Here is a 20935-nt window from a genome sequence, read left to right on the forward strand (position 1 = left end):
GGAGGTCTATCTTTCACTCAAAACAGGCCTAACTTTTATTTTTCTTTCCCGTCGCTCGGCTTGCTCCAGTCCAAGACAGACAACGATCGAGCACGTAAACAAATGAAAAGGGGAAATGAAATATCCGACTGATATATTTATCAAAACTTACACTATATAATACAGTGACCCGAAATTTGTGTGGATTCCTTTTTAATTTCACACTTGTGTCTACATGTATATGATAGAAGGCTGGGAACAAAATGTAATAAAGTAAGAAAAACTAGCCATCATCGAAAGTTCCTGAACGGGGACAACTGAGAGATGTTTTATTTTTTTCTTTGTGGTTGCTTTATAAAACCCAGGAATAAAACTCAATTAATGATAACCTCCATGATGGGATGAAACTGTCCCCAAACATCTAACATACAATAAGAGAGAGAGAAAGAGAGATAGCAAGAGGGGGATTATTCTGGAAGAGGGGGGGGGGGGGGGTAAACAGCCTAGGTCTACACATCGTATTTACATTGGATGAAAGTATGTATATCCAAATTATTTGACAAGGAACAAATAATTAAATTCATGCAATTCAATCACACCACCCCCTCCTCAATGCCATTATTCAAAACATTATAATATTGTTAGAAAAAGTGGAGGAAAACATTTTGTATCACATTTGTCCATAATATTTCAAAAAGGTTCTTTTTTGTTGTTGTTGCTTTCTTGGCAATGTTAAAAATATTTCCAAAATATCCAAATTAGCAATTTCATAAAACATAGATCCATAGTGTTGAAGGTGTGGCAATTATATGGGTGGGGGGGGGGGGGGCGAACAAGACTTGATGTTTTTCTTGGTAATATTTTATGTAACAATCAAGAATAATTCCTTTATGGGCCAAGAGGGATGGTGCAATTGTATTTTTATAGTCGGACGCCGACCCAAGGGTTAAATCATTTTATTTCTACTGTCAATTAAAATATCAGTCACACAAATCAGACATCTCTTTCTTAATAATTCTCCTTTCTTTCTTTTTCTTCCTCTTCTCTCTCCCTTTCTCCTTTTTAAACAATTTAATTCTGAATTATATATTTAAAATAATTTAATTTGCAATTGAGAATGGGGAAGACTTATCACTTATTAAGAACAGTTTTCTTCTCTCAATTAAATTACGGTCACACAACTCGGATGTCTCTTTCTTAATACTTTCTTTTTTCTATCTTTTCTCTCGCAATTTATCCTCTTTTAAACAATTTTATTTCTCATAGAATTATACATTTAAAACAATTTTATTTGCAAGCGAGAATAGGGAAAAACTTATCACTTATTAAGAACAGTTTTCTTTTTTTCAATTAAATTACAGTCACGCAACTCAGACGTCTCTTTCTTAATACTTTCTTTCTTTTTCTATCTCTTCTCTCGCAATTTATCCTCTTTTAAACAATTCATTTCTCATTGAATTATACATTTCAAATAATTTTATTCGCAATCACTTATTAAGAACAGTCAGAGTGACAGTCAAAAGAACTTGTTATGAACCATTATAATACTTTTAATTTAATTGAAAATAATTTTTATCAAGTCATATTTTAATTTCAATGCAGTATCCCATACCCTTATATGCGTATTGAAAGATGTGATTGAATGTTGACAAGGTCCCTTTTCTTTTAAATCAACATAACAGTACCCTTGGAAAATGTTTTGCAGATGGCGTAAGATTGGAACTATGGCTAATGACACCAGTGTGAGATCCACAAACAATGCTGACAGATCATATAACAGACTTGCAATATGAACATGTATAAATAAACTTTAAAACTGTTCTTGCACAGGGATTCCCATCAAGATTTCAAAACCTAAATTTTTATGTTGCATTGCAAGGCATTTGTTCAAATTCTACCGCAGTATTGAATGAATAACATTATCTTCTATCTACTGAGATGAGAATAAAGTTCAAGTTTAACTTTCTCAATCCTGAAGAATGTAGTCTTTGTCACTTTTTGTTCAAAATTATGAGGCAATGACATCAACAACTTATGCCTAGGTCACATTCGCCGGTGGCATTATGGCGTGTCGAAATCAACCATTTTACTCATCCTTGTACCAGCTTCATGTAGGTGGTTCGTATAGTAATACATAAAACGACTGATTTTGACTTGCCGTAAGGCCACCAAATGTGACCAAGGTATAACTCATTTTCATATTACTTGCTAAAATATATGCTTTTGGAAATTTCCAAAGTTCAAGGTGATTTACTTCATTTTCTAAAAACAATATTCAACAGGTTTCCAGTTTTAAAAAAAATGGAGAGGAAGTTGCATTGTTCAATGTTACTACTGATTTCCATTAACAAACTGCTGCAAACAATTGTGGATAATTACAAAAATCAACATGGATGATTTTAAATGTTTGCAGCATAGCTTGCTGCATTCTGAGCGTCTCCTGCTGAACTTGCTGCAGATCCATGCTCCTGGTACTTGGTGTGCTGGTCATAACAGGAAGAGCACCTTCTCTTCTCTTATGCTGGGTGTCATCTTGGTGTCCTAAAAATCAACTAGACCCCATCTACCCTGGATGTCAATGGTGCCCCGGGAACAGCTTGAGGTTCCGCCTCAACCTCCATTTCCTCCTCTGGCTTCCCCATGTCCAGAAGCAGGCTGCCTTATGTGAAAGCTGCACATCAAGAAAATAATTTTTGACTTAATTTTAATTACATCTTCAAACCATTCCGCATTGATTTTTTTTTTATTGACTTACTATGATTCAACATTTTTATTTCATTTTGGAAATCTTAAATCATTTACCAACTCTGAACGAAAATCCCTCAATCTGGCAATAGTAGTTGAAGCTACTTACTATTCCTTGCAGAAATTTTCATGAGGAAAGAAGAACTATCCCCGTTAAAATTCAGATTTAATTAATTCAAAATGAATGATAGGAATTCTATGGGTTAGTGATAATTATTCTAGCTTTTAAAAAATCTGAATTTTTCATTGTAAACCAGTTTACCTATTTCTATAGGGAGAACCATCTTGTACAAATTTCAATTGAAATTATGCTCCTTTCTCGAGAAAATGAATGAAAGAATATAGCAAAATTAATACAATGATCCTTAGGTATATATATTTTCAACTTTGTTATGCCTTTGTGTGATAAATCTTTTATGTAAAACTAACCAGTTGCTCAGATGCCCCAGTCTCTGTCTCCTGGCCATGGACCCAATGCTTGGCCTTGTCCCTCATGGCTGCCAGCACAATCTCCATATTTGGCTTCACTTTACCACCTAAAGATTTAACAAAGTGCAGTAATGCCACAATTATAAATGTTCTCCATGCAAACAGGGATCACAGCAGAAGGATCTTTAAAAAAAACTATGAAGGGTGATTTTGACTCGCCTCACCCCAGGCGCAGATCCAGGAATTTCCAAAAGGAGGGGCACTTTTGTCCAGAAAATGTTGACAACCCCAAAAAAAATGGTCATCACTTGCATATATACACAGTACTTTCAACAATTTTTTTGGGGGTGTACCCCCCAAGATCTGTGCCTACCCCCCCCCCCCCCCACAAACACAGGGGATCTAGGCCAAAGAAGAATCTGTCAATAACAAATTTTGAAGTCACTACACACAGAACTGTTCAGTTATGAAGTTTTCCACAAATGCAACAATTTAATTACTGAATGACTGAAATAGACAAAGAATAATACTTGTTTTTTAATTAGTATTTAGCCGTGACACCAATCCATCCTTAACCCGTCGAGGATCATGGGGGTACATTTGTAAGTTTCGAAATTTATGCATCCGCCATTGCAACATCAAAAGATAAAAATATTAAACACACAAATTTGCCAACGATCTCTGGTGAATTTTTACATTTGACCTAACCTGATCATTGTCACTCCCAAATATATATTTGCCAAGTTGAAGTTGAACCATCAAAGGGTTCTTTATTTATCACAGGAACTATGTATATTCAGGTGAACAAGGCATGCCACCTTTGACCTTGATACCCTCAAAATAATTAAAGTATAATCAATCCTACATGCATTCTTGGACAAAGTTTGAAATCAAACAGTTCTTTACTTATCAGAATAATTTAAGAAAGACAGGATGGCCAGACAACCCCAAAACCTGTCCTCGGACCCACCTCCGATGGGTGGATGTAAAAAAATTCTAGATATTTTGGATTCGTTGCATGACAATTACAACAAAATAAAATTTAAGAGATAGTGATCTTTAATTCTTCTTGATGCATATAAAATATATTCTTAACTCTTATAAATAAAAATACATACCAGTCTTTGTCTGATTCCTAGCATAATCATTCACTCTTTTGTTAGATCACTCCAAGACCGCCTCAGGTTTGAGGCAGTCCGACCTGGGCAGCCAATAGCATCTCCACACAGGCTCTCTGTCTGGTTTCTGCAAACCTTTATTTAAAATGCAAACACAAACAAATCATAAAATAGGTATATGCTATATATTAATTGAAAAGACACTCTGCACTTTGTCAAGAATGTCTAAATTTATTTGACAAAAATCTCATTTCATGGCATATAATTAATATTATTTATCTACTTTGTAAGTTATCAAAATTTAAAATTGCAATCTATTAATGTAACTAGAGTTCAAATCAGGAATTTATAAGAAAGATGTGTTGTACTCTTTCAGTTTTATTCCATGAAAATCTAAATCAAAACTTGTAATTGTAAGAAAATAAGATTTCATCATTTCCAATGGACATATCAAAGAAAAAAAAATCAAAATCAATAATAATTTTCAAAGAATTGCAAGAGGTAATTAAATGAACTTAACTATTATTGATTCAGGTCTACACAATCACTAGCATAGCCAGGTGAGATTAGGTACATTTTCTATTTTTTTTGGGGGGGGGGGGAGGGGGGTTGTATAAATTTAATAATCAACATGAGGATTCTTACTCATTTCAAATATGCCTGAAACAAATTTTTTTCTTTCTATTCAAGAAGACGAAACCTTTTTTAAAAATTGTATTTTATAACTACTTTATGTTCGACATTATCAGGCAGTAATGACTTTTTCTTCATGAATATTCTTTTCACTTTGAGAAACTTTGCATCGAGATTACCAACATAAAATATAAGCCTGTCTATAAATACTTAAAATGGTAGCAATTAGAATTTTGGCTAATTTGAAATTAAGCTGTATATCTTACCCTTTTACATGGTGATTGCTAACCAACAGCCTTGTGTGGTTTCTTCTCAAAAAGTCACACATGCACTTGAGTTGCTCCAGTGTATATACCTCAACTATTTAAGCTGTTAGATATTGAATGAGAAAATAAATAATCCTATTAGAGAGTCACAAATTAAGACTAGATAAAGTCACACAAATATTTGCATTGAGATTACTTTCAGTATAAATTATCAAATGAATATATACTACTGTAATATGTTTGTGCCGGTGAATTAAACCATTACTAGGATAGGACATTTTGATGGTTGATTCCAATTGTTGGACTTATTACAGTGATTCAAACTTAACAGAAAAAAATTAGCTCAGTACAAACTGGAAAAAAATATTTGGATTGATCATTGAAATTCCCTTTCAGATGATAAATAACCTAAAGGGATTTGTTCATTTCTTCAACATAATTTAGATATGCAAATTTATATGAACTTAGAATATCCAAATTCCAAAACTGCAATTTTTTAATCATTTTTTATTTTCTATCTTAAACAAATAATCAATGATGTTATATGCAATTGAGACCAAAATCAAAATTCTAGCCCCTTAAAAACATAGTAATGCATGTTAAATACTAACAATACAACAATCCCATAGTCTCCATTCATCCCCAAAATAACATTATATATATGATTTGTTTCTCTGCAAGAATTTTTTTATGAAGGATTTTCAAGATTTTTACTTTAGTGGTCATCAGATCATTAATTTCAATTAATTCAATTAATTGAAATAAATTGCAGAGTGTTGGATTATAACAAGCTTTAAATTGAGACCAATTTTTAATCTCTAGCCACTGTATAGATTCACGTTCACTGGCGTACATTTTTTTTTTGGGGGGTAGAGACTATGGACCCTCTAAAATTTTCAAAAACAAAATAAAGGGGATAACAAAAATTTCGATTTTTTTTTTTTTTTTTTTTTTTTTTTTTTTTTTGTATTTAAAAAAAAATGTAAAAATTTTGGATTGCTCAGTTTTTATCAAAAAAGATTTGCCCCCTACGCCATTGTCAGTGTCAGGCCCCCTCAAAATTTTTGGCACATTACGCTAAGTACTGTTCATGATCATGATGTCGCAATTTCATGTGGGGTCACCTATAGCAGATCCATGGAAAGGGGGTCAATTGTTACGACTGCCTCCCCCCCCCCTATTTTATTTCAAATTTTTAAGGGAGAAATTAAAGCCACCACTCAGAGTTGTCAAAATTTTTGGATCGCAGCACTGCACTGTAGGCCCTAGTGCCAATTCGCGCCCTGTAGTACTGTACTAACATGACTAAGTAAAGACACAGGCTCTAGATCTGCACCTGGTACAAGAGAGTCTATGCGCCAACCATTAATCTAGCTCTAGACCAAAAGCTTCGGTCTCTGTTATGTTGGTTGTTCAGCTGAACTCCGTTGGCTTCACTCACCAAATACAGAGACCGAAGTTCTAGCGCGATCTGTACAGGGGACTCAATGGCCATATGTTTATGTACTTAAGATCGGATAAAACGGGGAAGTGAATTTGCGCGACAGCCGAGGTAAGTCACTGTTTTTGTTCCTTTTAACTTGATTTTTCTCCGTTTTTGGGCAATTAATGCCAAGAGGGAATATTAATTTGCATTTTTGTCGCGTTAATTTTCAAAATTTTTATTCATTAAAGACAAAAATTGAAGAGCCCCGACGGGGGGATTTCGCATTGCAAGTCCCCTAATGGTGGCTGCACGCTAGCGAGCCGTCTGTGTACGAGGAGAATAAAAAAATAAAAAAATGTTAAAAAACTCCTCGAAACAGACGGCTGCCAGCTGTCTAATCTAGCTCTAGCTCTAGAGCTACGCACCTTTTTTAAGGGCCTACGTAATAGGATGGGGGATCGGGTGTCCGGACACTTTATATTTTTGAAGCCTTCTTTTTTGTCTTAAGATTACACTAAAAATATGAATTCAATAGTTGTAATCATCTTATATTTTGTTCTCTATAATATTTCCTTACATTTTGTACTAAAAATTGATGACACTTCGCTGGTAATTTTTTCCAAATGACTTTCTAAAATTGATCGTCCGGACACACAACCTGTCCGGACACACAACAACTGGGTATACTAATAATAGAACATGTACCTCACTCAGCCTCAGGGGCTTCACGGTGGAGACCTCAAACTGACTGACTGAAGTCTCAACTTCTTCAGAAAAAGTTAACTTAGATCAAGAATGTTGATTCTATGCCTAAAGTTAGATCTGAAAATTCGATCTAACTGTTGTTGTAGGTCTAGAATCTAACCAACTTCAATTCAACTTGTCTGACTTGGTAACGACCGACAGTGACGGTGGTCCAAAGTTTGCAACTTTGGCTTTGCATTCAATTCAATTCTAACATGAAAAATTGATTTGAACAACATGAAATTTTTATTTACTGATACTAATCATAATGTAGAATGTGTGATCATAGCAAGAGAAATACGATAAATAAGCTTTCCAAACGTGTCGATGCAGTTGGTGGTTTCAGCTGTTGGCGCACCAAGTGCGACCAGCGCGGTCACATCACCATGCCGAAGCTCCGGCGGCAATAGACATGGCCGAGACGCAGACCCCGCAGGCGCTTGCGACACAAAAATGGAACGATTCAAACGTGTTAAAAAATCGTGAATCTCACTTTCACGGTGTGAGCACGGATTCAAAACAATACACAGATATTTTTGCAACTAATTAATCGACCTATAATGATAAAAATAGCAAGTATCAACACATTTCATTAAAAAAATATCAAGCTTACCGTTCTATGGAGTCTCCATGATTTTTTCAGCAGCCGCAGATACCGATCGCGATATCGGCTGATATCGGCGTTCATCCTCGTTCAAGTTTATTCAGTCTTAAAAAACTCTGGCAACTTAAAAAACTCTGGCAAAAGTTTGCCAGAGTTTTTTTGCCATGAAATTTTGACCGAATTTGAAACTCTGGCAAAAAACTAAGGTTTTTGCCATATAAAAACTATGGCAAAAATAAGTCTGGCAAAAGTTTTATGCAACGGGGCCCTAGCTCATTATTTTGTACATCCTTGTGATTGTTAATGATTTGATCTTGATCTTTAGTGATGCCAAATGAATTCATTTTAATGCAATTCAAACTTAATAAGGCATTCAAGAAATAGATAAAGTTTCATAAAGTTTGAGAAAGTTTATTCTAGATTTGTTTTTTATTTTATTTTTAATTGAGCAAAATCTGTTCCTGCTTTATTTCTTTGTCATCTGCAAAGAAATAGTTTGCCTCAGATCTCATTAACCTTGTACAGAAAATTTGTCCCAGCTTTGTTGATGAGCTTTATCATACCACCATGTCTGAACAAGGTTTAACTTTGTGTTCCTGCTCTACTAGGTACTTCAATGGCCACACCTTCTGTTAACCCCACCCAATTATCTACATATCACTCCGTCCGTCATATTGCCCAACATGTTGACCTCCGATGACCTTCTCCTTGCTGCAAGCTACTCATCAAGGGAGGTCCACTGCTTCCAATCTTCAAGTAAGGCTTAGGAGTATCAGATGATGGTGATGATGGTGGTGGTGGTGGTGGTGATGATTACATATATACATAGATGGTTTTTATATTAATATTAAATTTAAATTCATATTTATTGATTTTCACAGAAAATATGCTAAAAATGACATTGCATACATTCAGTAGCATAAATAAGAATAAACAAAATGTATAAAACATAATCATTAATATTTTTTTAATGACATAAATGTTAATACACAGTATAAAATATATAGGGGGATCCACTGAAAAGTATAACTTGTACAATGTGAAAGAAAAAAAAAAGCTCTTTGCCTTTGACTTTTTAGAAGTAACAAAACACAAATCACAAAGAAAGGAGAAAAGAAGCTGCTGCATAAATTAAATGTTATGAAGATGAAAACGGGTAGAGGAAAAAATGGAAAGCAGGATGAGTCATAGCTAAAAGAGAGAGGAAAGTACGTAGATTATTCATTAGAGAAGAAAAGTACAGTGTACACAATTATTTTTTAGAATGTCTGTAAATTTTGAATAAGAATAATTTAACCTACAAGATTTCTAAAATCTAGAGCTGACATACATAAATGTATTTGAATCTGTACACATTTTTCTCTTGTAGGTTTACATGGGCAAGCCCCATTTTCCACCAGACCCCCATGGAAATTGCAGGATAGCAGGTAAGCAAACAAATGTGGCAGTTCCCTTTCAATTCTAATTTATTGTTGTAATATAGAGAGCAACTCATGGATTACTTGATCAGGGTAGACGTGCTAAAGCCAGGGTAAAAACTTTTTGTGACTGTTATTTATACATCCACTGTCTAGCTGCAATTCTCTGCCTTATGGCGTTTCCACCTCTCCTGACGAAAAAAAACTGAATGCTACTTTTCATGTACTGCTCTTCTAATTCGGTGGATTCACAATACGGTGCGCCATCTATTGGTTACAGCAGACAGGCCGAAATTTGCACTGCCTCATGGGAAAAGGTTGACATCTGTTGCGTGCTATAACTTGTGCATGCATACGATTATGCTGCCTTGGCCGCTACGGATGAACTGGCTTGCATATGCTGTTTACTAGGGTTCAGGAGGAGGGAGAGAAATTTGCCGCATATTTCTTTGCTAAATTTAAACCGTCTTCAGTGAATTCTTCCTCCGCTTTTGCCAAATTGTTTTCATTTTTTAAGCATTACACACTGCGCTGCCTGCACCTACGTGCGATGTTTACCCCAAAGTTAGAAATTTGGCTTGTCCGCTTCAACCGGTAGATGGTGCACCATATTGTGAATCCACCGAATTATTGCAGGATCACGACAAAGATCATTGATCTCATGCCGAAAACATACTTGCAAGTCATACAGAGATTGCAGCAAGATACTGGCTTTTTATTACATTCACTCGCATAACGTTAGCACAGGGGATAGCATTCATTGAAAATGCTGTGAAAAAATCTTGGATAATAACAAAAACTTACAGGAAAGATGTTTTCGGACCTTACAACCCAAAACTTGGAAAAGTAGAATATGTACCCTTCACCTTCAAGGGACCATAACTCTGTGACCAATGGCATTGTTGGGGCAAGCATGATGTCAAATTAAAGCTTACGAGTTACTTCATATTGTAGTAATGAAATCAAAAGAATAAACTATGTTCTTGACATAGCTGACCTTAGAACCTTGTTTACATTTTTTTAGGAACACACTGCAGATCTGTGATAATGTGACAACAACCTTCAATTTAAAGACTTTCTAATTGAATTATTGCTTGCTGCAACCGCTCAAGTTTATCTTTATACAGCAATTATTCATAATACAAGATCTGTAGTTTTGTTTAAAAAAATTATAATCAAACAATAGCCCTTATTGACAAGACATTTTACTATTTCCTCTATTAAACTCTCAGACATTTGTTTTGGAGTAATGGTCAATGGAATCAATGTCCCTTTGCAAAATATATATTATATCATCACATTGCTTGTCATAATTATTGCCATTAATGTCATTTTATCATTGTCATCAATGTTATATAAATCATTTTATCTATTCCAGTGCATGGTTTGATTTGATGTCTGTCATTCCAAGTCGAGATGAGGAGCTGATCAGGGAGAGAATCTCTCAACCTCTAGTAGGCTTGTGTGCAGCCAAGATAGAGGATGATCAGAAACAAACAATCACAGTGTTTCAGGTGAGAATGGTAGTTCATTTCGAGGAATTAAGCAATTGACTGATTTGGGGATTTGTCCAGTGAGGATTTTGGTAAGGTTTTCATTCATTTTGGGCACTTTTTGATGCAATTCCCAAATATATATTACACACAAGATGGGCTCATGTATAAGCAACAATATCCCATGTTTATGGCCTAGAGATGGACTTGGAGCATTCTTACATTCCCATACTCAGTTATTGGAGATCATTTGCCAATATTTCCCTTATCAAGTTTTAAAAAAGCAAGAATGCAGGATTATGAAATAAATGAGCATACACATAGCCCCTTTTGGAATTAATATTTGAATAATATGTATCCTTGAAGGCATTAGTAAGAATTACATTGACAAAGTACATTAGGAACAGTTCTAACATGCACAAGGAATAGCCGAGGGCGTTTGGATTGTTTCAAAGGAAACCAATGTGTGTAAATGTGGTTCTAGAGCAAAATGAGTGTGACTGTGGTTATATGAAAAACCGGTTTCATGACATATGCTCCGGTGACAATTGCTCTGCCATAAATTCCAAACACGAATCGAATGATTAACTTCAATCCTGGTTTTAACACTATACCCTGTGACCCGTATTCTGAACCCAGGTTTAAATAAACCCTGGTTTAAAGTTGTGCTTTAACTATGGAGAGCCAATTAGGGCACAAATCCCTAACAGTACACATTCCATATATTAACTCATATGACACCCAAATTGTTCTTAATTGTTTGGGAATGATAACTGAAGTATTTTTCTTCATTATGAAAGCCAAACAAATTAAAATAGTTAACATAAGAAATATACAATAAAAACATTTTTTTTTTTGGCTCCCCATAATTTTAGCTCAGAGTTAGACCGTGGTCTAAGTTAAACCTGACTTCAGAATACGGGCCTGTATATCTAAACTTCCCCTAAATCTGACAGAAAACCCTATTGCATCCCTGACCCTATATCTTATATGAATTAACACCTAGAGCAATTGTCTCAGGAGCAGATTTTAAAAATCACCATAATTTCAAAATTATAAGTCATTGATAGCTCTAGTTATTTGTACCAATTCAGTAGCAAATTTTTGTGTAAGCCAAAATAAATGACTGGTCACATGTTTGATTTCAGCCAATCACATGATTAGATCCATATCACCATTTTCATAATCTCTTTTTCTAATAAGATAATTTGTCATTTTGTCTGTAATTGTTTCTCCATTATGTCAGATCTCTGAAGCTGGAGATGTCTACCAGCAAGTCCTGAAAGTAAGCGACGATGACGAGTTTGCCGAGTCGCTGCAGAGAGACAAATTGAGTGAACATTGCGAGAGGAAATGCAGGGATTTCATCGACAGGCTCGTTGTTGCAAGCGACAGGAAGGAGGAGTGTGAAATCTCCCTCAAGAAGATGAAGACCAAGAAGATTCTGAAAGGTATTTAAGAAATTGTCATTCAGATTTTTACAAGGACACCATATCTGACTTGAATGCATAGTTCAAAGTAAAATTCAAATTCTCTTTATTCACATCCATTAAAAAGGCATAATAATACATACAATATATAAACAATTAAAAAAGAACAATCAATACATTAAAAAAATCAGTTACCAACTGTTCCTAAAAAAATAATAGTATTTTTTTACGAAAACTAGAGAGGAATTACGAAAGTAAGAGAGTAAAAGAGGTACAGTATATCATGGAAAAGTATGCATCGGCATTGGATCTCATTCAGAAATAGATCTTGAATATTTTGTGTAAGGAAAAGAACAGTCCATGGTATTCAGATGAAGATATAAGATACTTAATGAAATGATTTGAATTAATTTGTCTCGGCATAGAAATTGGTACGGTCATAGGTAGATCACATTGTAGCTTGTCGTACATCCGTTTCAAAATGTTAGTTACAGGCAAGGCTCTCTTATGACACATAACTTGGCAACTGCTGGTCCAATGGCAACCAAACTTGGGTGAAAGATGAACTCTGGATACCATCATGTTGCAGTGCTGTTAGAGGTCACATGGTGAGGTCAAAGGTCATTTTGAGGTCACATTGTCATAAGAGTATCTGCTAGACTCTTCATATAACTCATAACTGGCAAATGTTGGTCCAATGGCAACCAAACTTGCATGATTGATGCCCTGGGAGTAACATCGTGTTTCAGTGCTGTTGGCAGTCACATGATGAGGTCAAAGGTCATTTGTTTAAAGAAATTATCTTCAAGACTGGTTTGAGAAAAATCACTTTGAACCATTGTCTCTTTTCAATGAAATGTTTGTCATTCATGCACAAGGGGTACCATGGTGTTGCGATGATGTCTGAGGGTCACATGGTGAGTTAAAAGGTCATTTGAAGTCAGACATTTAAGTTTAACCTTCAAGACTTTTATGTTAAATCATACTTTGTTAGGGATGTACTTGGGGAGATCTTCTTGTTATGTAGTTAAGGTGGGCAAGACACAGTCTTGCTATTGCTTTGTTCATATTTCTTTTTTTTTGTATGTCCCAGAAATAGGGAAACATTTGAAAGGCAAGTCTGGGGGCTGCTGTATGTGCCAACCTGGAATGGTCAAGTCACGCCAAGGAAGCTTCTCTTGTATGCAGTGTGGATTGACGGCAGATCAGTCTAGCACCCTTAATCCATCTGAGGGCCTTCCAAGGGGTATTCTTACTCTGCCAAGGGTAAATATCTTTGCCTGTGTTCTGCTCAGTTTTCTTCTCGACAGTGAACCAGATTTGCAAAGTAAATTTTTGTCTTGCCTGCATAGCAGAGCAAATGTACATGTAAAGGCACCACTTTTCTGACAGCGGCGGCGGCAATGTCAACATTCAAATCTTAATCAAGGTTAAGTTTTTGAAATGTCATATAGACCTAGTTCATGAAACGTGGACATAAGGGCAATGGTGTATCACTAAACATTCTTCCTGCGTTTTGGGTCACATGACCAAGGTCAAAGGTCATTTAGGGTCAATGAACTTTAGCCCTGTTGGGGGTATTTGTTGTATTGCCGTCATAACTTTGAATGTTTATGGATCTAGTTCATGAAACTTAGACATAAGAACAATCAAGTGTCACTGAACATCCTGTGTGAGTTTCAGGTCATATGACCAAGGTCAAAGGTCATTTAGGGTCAATGAACTTTGGTCCTGTTGGGGGTATTTGTTGTATTGCCATCATAACTTTGAAAGTTTATGGATCTAGTTCATGAAACTTAGACATAAGAACAATCAAGTGTCACTGAACATCCTGTGTGAGTTTCAGGTCATATGACCAAGGTCAAAGGTCATTTAGGGTCAATGAACTTTGGTCCTGTTGGGGGTATTTGTTGTATTGCCATCATAACTTTGAAAGTTTATGGATCTAGTTCATGAAACTTAGACATAAGAGCAATCAAGTGTCACTGAACATCCTGTGTGAGTTTCAGGTCATATGACCAAAGCCAAATTGATGTAAATAGCTTGGATGTATCAAGATAGAAGATCACAGATGGTCATTATTCATATTTTTCTCTCGCTGTTTATTAATTGAAGAAATTTTTGAGAGATCAACTTTAAATTTTGCTAATTTATGCATGTGAGTAACGATGATATGATTAGGTACTACACGTAGGTTCGAAATTGAAAGGTCTAAAGTAAAAGGGGATTTTACATGCATATAGAGATATCTTGTTCTCACGGTAAATAAATTTTAGGGAGATTTTTCTCATGTGTGCATCTGGAAGTTGCAGTGATTTTAATTGATCTTGGAGTCACAAGGTCAAAAGTAAAAGTTCATTACTTGTCAATTTTAGAAGTTAGATGTGTTTACTGCACACATTCAAAAATCATATTTTTCACTTATTTTGTAACCATTTTCAAAAATCTGCTAAATGGCAATGAAAGAATAAAAAGTAATGTAAAATGTGTGAGAAAGGCATTACGGTTTTACTGAACAGGAAGAATTAATTAATAGCTCACATTAAACGAAAATTAATTGATTATATATTTATTATGCATTCATTCAGCAGAAGAAAACAGAATACCCAACAGTGTTGCATCTGAGAAGTGTAAAAAAGACTGACGCAGAACGTTGTACGCTCGGAAAGAGACTATGGAACATGTGGTATGCAGATGGGGAAACAAGTTCTAAGGTAAGACATGGCTTTATCAGCCAGCCGGAATAGTGTAAAATTGTATTCAAGGTAGTGTCAAACAGGTGGATTTGACCCCTATTCTGAAGACTGGTGTTAAATGGGAAGTCCATTTCAACAAAATTTGATGTTATTTCTTTAAAAGGGGAAAAGAGTTCTGAAAGGACAGAAGTTGAATCATTAGTCTACACAAAAATAGATAACTCTGTGAGCAATGAATTTATTTCAATGGTCAAATGTATGTATTTTTATTTGGTTTGATTCTCAGGTAATAGTGTCCATGTTTTTCAAAGATACCGATTCATGATTACTATTTGTAGTATCAAGTACATAATATTTTGAAGAACATAATTTCCAGTATAATTGGGATAAATAAATTGTGTTGGATAGCAGAGCAGAACTTTTGCCAATTATGTAGTTACCTTATAATTTGAAGCAAATGAGATCTATTCTATCCTCTAGACTGTGTAACTAGATTTGCCTTTCCTTTTTTCTTCTTTTTGTTTTTTTTTCAGAGAGGGGCACGTAAACTCATTAAAGAGGAAAAGAAAACTCCAAAGAAAACTCCTGTGAAACATCTCCAAAAGATTTCCAATGCAGGCAGTCCTGCATCAACAAATCATCGAGAGGGAACTTCATCAAAGATGCAGCTTCAAGCTCCATCTAGGCCTTTGCCTGACCAACCTAGGACCCCTGATTCAGCGGCAGTCCAGGAAGCCTTGACACCAAGAAAGGTATCCATTGTCCTGGATAGGTTACCGTCATCCCAAGCAGATAGTGTGATGCTGAGCGATGGAATCGAAGCTGAAGGACAGTGTCCTAGGGTCCAGGATACTGCAGGGGAACAGGACAGGTTACCTGTGTCCAATGCAGAGAGTGCGATGCTGAGCGGGGATACGGAAGCACAGTCTCCCAATGTCTGGGACACCGCACAAACACAAGGACATTCAGCGATGGCTGCTGAGGATCGGCCCCATGTGCTCCCAAGCCATCGGGACATTCCAGAAAGTCCATGCTCACTCTCCTCTGTAGACACTGAAAGACAATATCAGAAGCACCAGCCAAAGCAGCAGGAGAGGAGTGAGCAGCGGCAATACAACTTTGACACCAACTCACCCAATGAAAGTCCTGTAGAGAATATTAATTTGATCAGTTTCCTGAGAAAGCCAAAGAAGTCTTTGAAGAAGAAAAGCCATGCCATGGGATTTTAGTTTAACATTAATGCTAGAAGTCCATATTTAACTCGGTGTTTATTTTTCATTTTTTCATTTTTACTAAGTAATTTAAGAGAAATTTAGTATTTTTTTTTTTTAAAATGACATCAAGAAGCATGTATGTAACTCAAACACTAATCCTGTAGTTTCAAATCTTCAGTTCACTTAAAATCAGTTTAATGCCAAAAAAGATCATTGGATTCTTAGCTTAGATGAGGCTGTTTATAACATTTTATATGTCTATCTGATACCAGTACCCAAAAAATTTAAAATATTAAATTGAAATGAAGTTTGAAGGGCATTATACTTGAACCTCATTCTTGCATTCAAGATTTCAGTTCAGTTACGTTTTGCCTACAGTAAATTGCTGTTTGGTCGACACCTGCTTGTCTTCGATTTGGTCTCATCCGACATGGTCTGAGCCTAGTTCATCCTTTGAATATTTGATATACTTGTCATTTACCATTCTGTCTAATTTCAAGTTAAGCTATAACCTTTTTATCTAATATCTACTTTGACAAGCTAAAAAAAGAAAAAAGGTCTTCATCAGTGAGTATATTAGTGATATTGATGATCTTTAATCAAATTTTTATTTCAAGCTGCAAAATAATTAGTTAAGGAATTTGAAATTTTAACTTCTGGATTTTAGACTGAATTAGCATTCAACTAAGTAGGAATAGACTATATCTACAAATAATAGGAGGCAAATGTAACCTCTTGCCACTCTATCAAAGGTTGTATTCAACCACTTGGGCTAAACCAATTTGGTCTTCTTTCAAGTTGATATAATTGCTGTCTGGTCTACCCTGCACTTGTTTTAATGAGACCAATTTAAAAGTAAACAAAGCAGGGGTAGACCAAGTTACAATTTTTCTTTTCCAAGGCACAAGTAAGAAAATATAAAATGCAATTTTTGTTTCCACTGACATCAGTCAGTTCAGGGTCATGTTTCACAAAAAGTCACAACTACTCTAACTTACTGTTATGGCAACTACCATAGTTACCTTCATTATGATTGGCTGCTGAGCCCTGTTACCATGGTACTTGCCATGATTGCAAATTTACGATAGTTGTAACTCTTTGTGAAACAGACTCCAGGATAATCAGGCCCTCTACTTTACTTACAGAAGGTCAAACCTAAATGGTGTTTTGTCAGTCTAAAAAATTAATTTAAGATATTGAGTATCCAAGGCCTGGGGCCCGTTGCAGAAAGAGTTGCAATCAATCGCAACTTGATTTTCAACCAATCAACAGTGCGCATTTGGGACTTGCGATTGATTTTTTGACTTGCGTTTAAACGCAATTCTTTCTGCAACGGGTCCCTGATAAAATAATTAATTCAGCATTGGTCGGCCATCTCTTACTAAACTCTTCTCATGCAATGTCAGTTATAATAACTACTTTTTGTTATAGAACCACTGATGAACCATATGTAAATCAGATACATTTATCAAGACTCTAAAATAATTACAGCTTTAAGAGACAATGTTTTTATATGAAAGCATGGGTGTCGATTATGGGGGGGATGGGGGGGATATATCCCCCCAATATTTCAAGTGGGGGGATGGCCTGTATTATCATCCCCCCCCCAATAATTTAGGGTAGAAAAATTATAATAATGATGATGAAAAAATGAAAAGTTTGATCATGATGATTATAGTGATGATTATAGTATGCCATCAATCAGTTTGTTTCCCTCGCAATTTGTGTATATTGTTATTAAATGAAAACATTCTTTTTCAGGACTTTTAAACAGATGGGTGGAAGTTCAAGATGAAAAAGAATGAAATGTTTATGTATATGATATTTTTTAACACATGACATAAAAGGACCCCAACGAAAAAAAACTTTTGTTGATAGGGTGTTCCATCCCACCAGTGGTGAATTAATTAATTTTAATAAATCAATTAATTCAAAAGGGTGGAAAAACAAACGGGAGTAAAAGGGTGGCAAGATAAATCGTCTAAGGAATGACCATATAGCTATTAGAGTAATAGCCCCACCAATAATTCCGCATGTGCAACTAAAAATAAAATAAGATTGTAATGCTACACTGAAACCAGCAAGCGAGATTAAGATACCAACTCGATTTTGATCTAAAATCGTGCTCAAAATGTCTGCTTTTCAGATCGGAATATAAAATTTTCAGCTCGCGCTTCGCGCTCGCATCATTTCTGTACCAAAACCCCATACTTTTCATGATTAAATAGGTGAATAGAATGTCCCGTTTTCAGTTCTATACCTCAAAAGAACTCCCGCTTCGATTTGCAATAATCTTTTGTTGGATATGTATCTTATTCTTTATTAAAAGCGTCCATTAAATTGTCTTTTTGTCCAGATCGAAATATTAAAATTTTCAGATGACGCTTTGCGCTCGCATCTCTTGTTCTTCTAGATAACCATCTTAATCATTGGTACCAAAAGTGCTTAGAATATCAAGCTTTCACGTCAGAATATAAAGAAATTTTAGCTCGCTCTCTAGTGAGATACATGTATCTATGCTCCTCATGAGTTACTACAAGCAAACCTAAACAGGTACATTTTTCCTGTTTTCATGTCATACTAAAAATTTTCAGCTCGCGCTTCGCGCTCGCATTGTTGGTGAGGTTGAGATATGTGTCTCTTTCTCATGATTCATATATATATATATATATATAAAATATAGGCCTATGTGTGGGGGTGTGTGGGTGAGTTTGTTCGTTTTATATGATCGAGCGTCTTTGGAACATTGATTCATGATTTTGCCCCCCCCCCCCCCAATCTGCAAAATGGATCGATGCCCCTGTGTATACATCATGCTCAATCAACAGATCACTATGTACATGTTCCAGATAATTTTTGTCATTTTTTCTTTCGTATGAGTTTAGAATAGGCTTACTTGTAACACAAATTGAATTAAAAAAAAAATTATATAAGTACAGGACACTACAACAATGAAGGAATTTCCAAGAACACCATGCATATCAATCACTCCCAAATATCCTAACTTGTGATTTTAGTGGGGGTAATGTTGAAAGATCCCCATCCACAAGAACTTTTGTGTCATCATCCCCCCCAACCAAGAATACTGATCGACACCCATGTATGAAAGTAAACATGAATTAGTTCTTTGTGTAGTCAAATGTAGTTTAAAGTTTAACTAGTAACAGAATTTTTGTTTTAATTCATCTTGATTAAAAATAACATTTTCCAGTAGCTTGTTAACTCAAAGAATAATTCCTTATTAAGACACCATATTGTTCATGAAAAGATTGTAAGCAAAATCATTTTGCAGGAGTGTGCCTATGCCAATGTTGTGATTGTATGAGCAGTCATTGACCAACTTCTGTGAAAAAATTTGATTGTTCTGTCCGATGCATTAGTGAGTATGCTAGAAAAAATGGAAAAAACAAAAGTAAACCATTCAGAATTTGTAAGGTTATAGTTTTCAAGTTGAGTACAAAAATTGCAGATATTTTGAAACAATTGTTTTTTTTTTAAAGCAGTCAACCATCAATGACCGTTTAGTACCCTACTGATTAATTTTCATTAGTTGAGTTTGAGCCTAGGATGTATTCACATGGATTATTATTGTTTGAAATCTAACTTATTGAAGGTTCAGTAATGTTATGTTATTCCTTTATAATCAGTTTACATTGTGGAGGTCTGATGAACCACTTACTGCTCACTTTGAAATTTATTTATGTCATCCATACTAAGTGTGTATTTTGCACATTTGAATAAAAGCCAAACTAAAAAAGAAATATCTGAAGAGTTTGTGTATTTTCAGGCTTGATTAAGTATATCAAGAGAATTAATATTATATACTATTTATTTTACTTCTTCCTTTGTTTATTATTACCCTTTTCCCTTACTCTACTGGGTTATTTGGTTTAACTATTGAGAGTACTGTATCTCTGACAGTGGGGGGGGGGGGGTAGGGAGCATAAAAAAGCATATTGGTGATGGTATTCAGACAGTATTCCCATTCTTGATGTTATGTACAAAATTGCATTTTTCAGTCTTTCCTCTGAAAAATTACATGTGTATCATTAACTATGTTATTTATGCATGAAATCAAACCTATGATCCAATTCAATTCAGTACAGCAGATTTTTTTTTTTTGGGGGGGGGGGTTTCTGATGTTATTGTACTTTCTTCACCTTTGATTTTGTTTTTTATTGTTGTTTTTTCTGAATGAAATTGGTGACTATTATGAATACTGAAATCATGTTTTAGAGTGAATATCAGACTTGCAAGTGCATAACTTTTGAACTGCAAGACTGCATATATATTTCAACAAATTGAGCTTCCACTGGGCCCTGAAGATATATCTGTTAAAGACATTACAAGATATTGAAGTATGGAACTACGAATACATTAAATACATTTTGACTCAATTGATACATGACTCGATAGAAAACCCAGTTGACTTTTTTTCTCCATATTTCAGACTTTTATTATTCAATAATTTATAAATTCTCAAGGTTGAGAGGAAAATAGTAGGGCCTGAGGAGAGGGAGGGAAAAAGAGAAAGCAAATATTCAGTTTTGAATATAGGAGGGAGTGGGAAAAGATTAAAGGACAAGTCCTCCCCAACAAAAAGTTGATTTGAATAAAGAAAGAAAAATCCAACAAGCATAAAACTGAAAATCTCATCAAAATCGGATGTAAAATAAGAAAGTTATCATGATGACATTTTAAAGTTTCGCTATTTCACAAAACAGTTATATGCACATCCTG

General features: G+C 35.2%; 1 protein-coding gene and 1 long non-coding RNA gene across 4 annotated transcripts in view; one reads left to right on the top strand and one right to left on the bottom strand.

Moving 5' to 3' along the window:
* LOC129262526 (uncharacterized) overlaps positions 1–19958 on the top strand; it is a 44085-nt gene extending 24127 nt beyond the window's left edge. The window contains exons 12-20 of one of the 3 annotated variants that reach the window (XR_010293595.1): positions 8553–8700; positions 9314–9371; positions 10741–10876; positions 12102–12306; positions 13379–13551; positions 14874–14999; positions 15515–16694; positions 16776–17720; positions 19305–19958. Coding sequence is in view for 2 of the 3 variants with exons in the window: in XM_064099683.1 (XP_063955753.1) it covers positions 8553–8700; positions 9314–9371; positions 10741–10876; positions 12102–12306; positions 13379–13551; positions 14874–14999; positions 15515–16210 (1542 nt within the window). In the remaining variant the exon portion in view is untranslated. Of the gene's footprint in view, positions 1–8552; positions 8701–9313; positions 9372–10740; positions 10877–12101; positions 12307–13378; positions 13552–14873; positions 15000–15514; positions 18645–19304 lie in introns of those variants that run through there. The other 2 variants (XM_064099683.1, XM_064099684.1) reach the window with 2 other exon arrangements.
* On the bottom strand, positions 1506–8039 carry LOC129261055 (uncharacterized). Its single transcript, XR_010293596.1, has 5 exons — positions 7954–8039; positions 5171–5273; positions 4272–4406; positions 3154–3260; positions 1506–2650 (listed from the first exon to the last, which is right to left on the bottom strand). It is a non-coding gene; the product is annotated as an uncharacterized LOC129261055 (long non-coding RNA).
* Positions 19959–20935: the final 977 nt, after the last annotated feature.

Source organism: Lytechinus pictus, chromosome 5 (genome assembly GCF_037042905.1).
Source record: "Lytechinus pictus isolate F3 Inbred chromosome 5, Lp3.0, whole genome shotgun sequence".
Taxonomy (NCBI): Eukaryota; Metazoa; Echinodermata; class Echinoidea; order Temnopleuroida; family Toxopneustidae; genus Lytechinus; species Lytechinus pictus.